This window comes from Nicotiana sylvestris, chromosome 2, assembly GCF_000393655.2.
Source record: "Nicotiana sylvestris chromosome 2, ASM39365v2, whole genome shotgun sequence".
NCBI classification, from domain to species: Eukaryota; Viridiplantae; Streptophyta; class Magnoliopsida; order Solanales; family Solanaceae; genus Nicotiana; species Nicotiana sylvestris.
This window is the reverse complement of record NC_091058.1, coordinates 129,195,280-129,200,292: the sequence shown is the minus strand read 5'-3', so window position 1 is coordinate 129,200,292 and position 5,013 is coordinate 129,195,280. Positions and strand designations below refer to the sequence as shown.

Sequence of the window (5,013 nt, the reverse complement as noted above, 5' to 3'; positions counted from 1 at the left end):
CACTTTTGGCTTCTTAGGCCTAAACATAAGAAAGCCTTCTTTACTTTTCACCGGGAGTACTATATCGACACCGACATAATAAACAACCACTAGGTGATCAACCTAGCAACAAGTATTTGACCATACTTGTCTAGGCAGCTTCTCGTAGTGCCGTACAAGTCGCCTTAACCTCATTACTTTAATAATGATCATTTGCCCTTTCAATGGAGGACTTTATCCCACAAACCTTGGCTTAATTTGGAATGCGTCCTTATATTGGCACATGTAGTTTCATAGTAACATACTCAACATTCGAACCAATCTCGGTGATCTCCACTAGTAACTCCCAAAATATTTGAATATCAACATAGATTCATAGCTTAATAGCCTCAAAGGATCTATTTTTATTAAATCATGATTTTCGTAGTCAATCCAAACTATTTGATCAAAATCAAATGAATAACGTTTTTCAAGTTAATGCCTATATCAATTTAACATCAATCTTTTAACGATATAACAAGTACTAGTCCATTGTTCAAATTTCAAAACACATACTTTTTCATGAAAGCATATCTTTAGCACTCAAATATTTATACTCTTATCAGCACATAAGTTCTAATAAAACTAATAACGTTTAAGTGTCATCTTTTAAAAATAAGATTTTTATATAAAATCACTTGACACTTCAGAGGCAACAAACTTAGAAACACATGGTGAGATTCTTCTCGCTTGTCCCCACAAGTACTGATGCACATTTATAATAATATCACGGATTAACTCAAAACATGCTTTTAGAGAGAATCCCTCAAGAAGAGTAAGTCATAATTAACTTACCTCAATCTTCAAGCTCTAAATGATACTACACCGCTCCAATTGATTAAAATGCTCAAATATCACCAACAATTCACTATCATTAGATATCCCAATTACATTAAAACAAATACAAAAAGATCCAAAAACATTTATTTAGGCTTCACAATTCAGCAACAAGCCTTCAACCATTTCAAATTATCCAATACGTCCACCAATTAGCTATTTAATCACAATCTTATCTTTAAATACTCATTTGGAGTTATTAATGATACTATATTATATACCCAACATCATCAAGTCACTATTCATTATTTTGTCCCAAAAAATTCTACGTTCAAGAATATCCAATTCATGAACTAGTGTTATTTCTTAGCCAAATGGTGATTCCCCTTTAATTCATCCATCAATTAGGTTATTAAGTCTATTGGCATCATTAAAAACTCAAAAAAAAAATTATATCAATCCACCACTATTCACCTTCTTCTTCATTCAAAATATTATTTTCAAGATCCACTCTTAGGGTTTATATAATACTCCATTATTACTTCAAATAAACTTCATAAACATGTTATCCACACTCCAATATATCATATATGTGAAGCTCAAGTAAAGAAATTACCTTTTGATGGTCTTACTTTTTTCTTTTTGGTGTTCTTGAAGATTCAACTCATTTTCTATAGATTTTGATCCATAATACTATTAGTTTTATATCAAACGATGTTATATAATCATTCTTATATCAAATAAACTTATCTTGAAGTGTATTCATGGTGGGAGAGTTCCTCATTCTCTCTAGAATCCAAACTCTTGTCCAAAATTTTATCTCTTTCTCTCTCCTCGAAATAGCAACTTTTATAATTTTGATGACATCGGTAGCTATGCACACCTCCAGCATAGCTACGCTCGCTTCCTCTTCATATCCCATTCCTTTGACAAGCTTGCGGGAATTAGTTGCGCACAAGACAATGTAGCTACGCACAACTCGCATAGCTGCATGGTTGGTGTGCTACCCTTCGATAAAAAGATCATAACTTCTTGTAGAAATATTCAAATGACAAACAATTTAAAGCATTAAAAATTAGACTCATAGATATTTAATTTGATAGGTCATACACAACATAAATATTCATATATTGGGCGTTGTGCTTGTTTGAATTTAAGCCTTCTACGAACTCATTTTAAACTTTAATCTATCATATAGTTTCCAACTTGACTTAGCCTTAAGCTCTTCTTAGACCATAAATTATTATTAATATGCCTTGCACACATATTACCATGATAAATTGATTTTCTTCATATTATTAGTCTTTGTTCGTACCTAAATTAATATGATTAACATATATTAATCTTCTTAATAGCCTTTAAACACATCGAAATTTTTCGGGGTATTACAACTTCACGCTCGGCTCGATATACTTAATCCTGCTTCAAAGGACTAATTTATGTTGGGTGTTCTCTAGAAAGACATTCATTTAAGTTTTGGTCATGTTAACATAATTTCAGCAACGTTAGAGTCTTGCTAAAAGTTCCTCCTTCTTCGTCTCCTCCTCCTGCTTCCTTTTTCTTCACCATCTTTTCTTCTTCTTCATATTCCCCCTTCTGCTTCTTCCTCTTCCAATATGTTACGAGCACTCAACTAAAATTTAAAAATAATAAGATATGTGTTGTAGAAAATTGAAGACTTATTGCTTATTTGCGGTTGAAATTGACTCGGTAATATTTTCATTGCATGTATGTTCAATTGAGCTTAAATTGTATGTCCTTAAGAATTTGGATTGGTTTGGTTGGTGAACAATTGAAGAACACCAATGTTGAATTTTGTTGAGTATGAAAAAAAAAATTGTAAAGAAAACAAAGTGAATTTATTGATTTCGAACCACAAAAATTATTGGGATTGGTATAAAAATGTTGTATATCAAAATTAGAGTTAATTTGGATAAATTTGAATCAAAAGCTATAGCAACAAGCTTGCCTATGAAATTTTCGCACAACCACCTATGGCAATTCAATTTTATGGCCAATTCTAGCAATTTTATTAGGATTCTGATATATTTGTCAAGATTTTTGTTAGGGTAAACTTTGTACATCAATTTAAAATTCGTCAAGATTTGTAGTCAAATTTAAGATTGGTTTGTGACAAGAAAATTATTGCTCATCAATTTAAAAATTTGTCAGAGATCATCAAAATTTCTCTACCTAATGTAGACCTTGAATCAATTTGTCCAAAACTTTTATTAACGAGATCAAATTTAAACGTGTCACTGAAAGATTCTATGTGTGCAAGTCGCCGCTTCAGAGCAAGGGGTACAAATAGAAGAAGCAAAATAATGTAAAACTGAAAGAAGGAACCATTGATGAGGCAATGTTGTTACTATTTTTGTGTATACAATCCAAACGAAACTAATTAATTTTGTATAATATTTTATACATAAAAAATCTCTATAATTCGATCCTATCAAACTACAAAACACCAAAATATGATAAAACGTAACCAAATTATTTGCTGTCTACGACCATATCTTCAGGTGTCGATTCATCGCCAAAATCGGATTCTAAATCAAAATCCCAATTATCAAAATCATGATTAACAATAACATCAAACGTAAACATAACTTCATCCTCTGCACTTTCAATTGGCATCTTATACCTACAAATCGGACACGATCCATTAATTCCCAACCACTTCGCAACACAATTTGAATGAAAATTATGTGTACATGGCATCTCCTTAGCTTCATCACCGACTTCAAATTCTAACAAACAGATGGCGCATTCAATCCCTTGTTCGAAAACCGAAACCACCGGCATCGATTCAATTGACGTTTTAGTTGCAGGTAAAGGCGCTTCCTTAACCTCAATGAATGTAATTGATCTGTTCGTTGCATCCACCATTACTCTTACCTCAAGTGGATGTTCCGGTGGTGGAGAAGTGGCGGAAAAGTGGATAATATAAGGGATGATTATCGACCTGGCGTTAGTTGAGGTCAGATCTTCGAGAGATGGCAGAGATAACATCTCTGCATCTGTAGATAATGGAGCCATTCCACACAATGCTGTAGCTGACTATGGTTGACGCGTGCGCAAGAGAGGAGAGAAAGAGAGAAATTTAACTTTTGAAAGGAGGATAGTCTGTCTTATAGGCTGACCGCTGATTTGGTAGCGTGTGGAGGTGATGCGTAAATTTTAGAGTCCAAGTTCAATGTAATTATAAGTAAATTTTTATAAAAATAGTAACGAATATATTAGTAAAGCAACTAATAATAACTTGTTGATTATAAGTTACAGTATATATATTGAGAGTATTCAGGAAAAACATTGTGCTAGCGATACAATTTAACTAGCTATAGGTTATACTCTTTCTCTCATATTGTAATATCAAACTTAATATTGAAAGTTACCTATTATAGTAGGTCAACCGAACATAATAGGGTAAGAAATTTTTTGTATTGAATAGTAACTCTAAAATTATAGAGTTTTATGTTTTATACCCGTTAGTGTAAAAACAGATTTATTTTTATAAAGTAACCTTAAGAATATCGACAAGTAAGCTTTATTAAAATATGAGAATTATAATTTTACAAATAAAAACCTACTACAATAACTTGGGATAACCTAATCGTGTATATATATATATATATATATATATATATATATATACTTAGAACAATATAATATACTCTGTGGAACAGTAGTTTTGGACGGGAAGAAAGTTTTTCTAAAAGATGACAACTTTATCAAACATGACAATTAGTGAGTTACTACTGACTTTGATTCGTTTTTCCTTTTCGAGATCCCCATAATAGAGCCTGGTCTTTTAAATACAGCAACAACAAAACCATATTTTCACAAGTGGGGTCCGTAAAGAGTAGTGCGTACGTGGACCTTACTCGTACCTAGTGAAGATAGAGAGGTTTTTTTCAATGAACCCTTGGCTTAGAAAGCCTGGTATATATATAACTTTTAGTTAATGCAAGTAATTTTCAGAAACCACTATTTTTTAGTGGCTATTAGCTACCATATACATAATTACTTCCTATAGCTACTATTCAGTTGTTACGGTAGAAAGCCTGCAAAAAGCGCATAAAAATTATGGTAGTCTAGGTATACGCACATGTATTCGCGCCATGTATTCATGAATACAGCCGCAAAAAGCGCCAAAAATTAGGGCAATCTAGCACTACGCGCATGTATTCACTTGTATTCGCGTTGTTGTATTTATAC

The 5,013-nt window shown here is 32.3% G+C and overlaps 1 protein-coding gene across 1 annotated transcript; it reads right to left on the bottom strand.

Moving 5' to 3' along the window:
• Positions 1–3,288: 3,288 nt before the first annotated feature.
• LOC104213857 (uncharacterized RING finger protein P32A8.03c-like) lies at positions 3,289–3,834 on the bottom strand. Its single transcript, XM_009763406.1, has one exon. The coding sequence runs from the start codon at positions 3,832–3,834 to the stop codon at positions 3,289–3,291; it is 546 nt and encodes a 181-aa protein (XP_009761708.1).
• Positions 3,835–5,013: the final 1,179 nt, after the last annotated feature.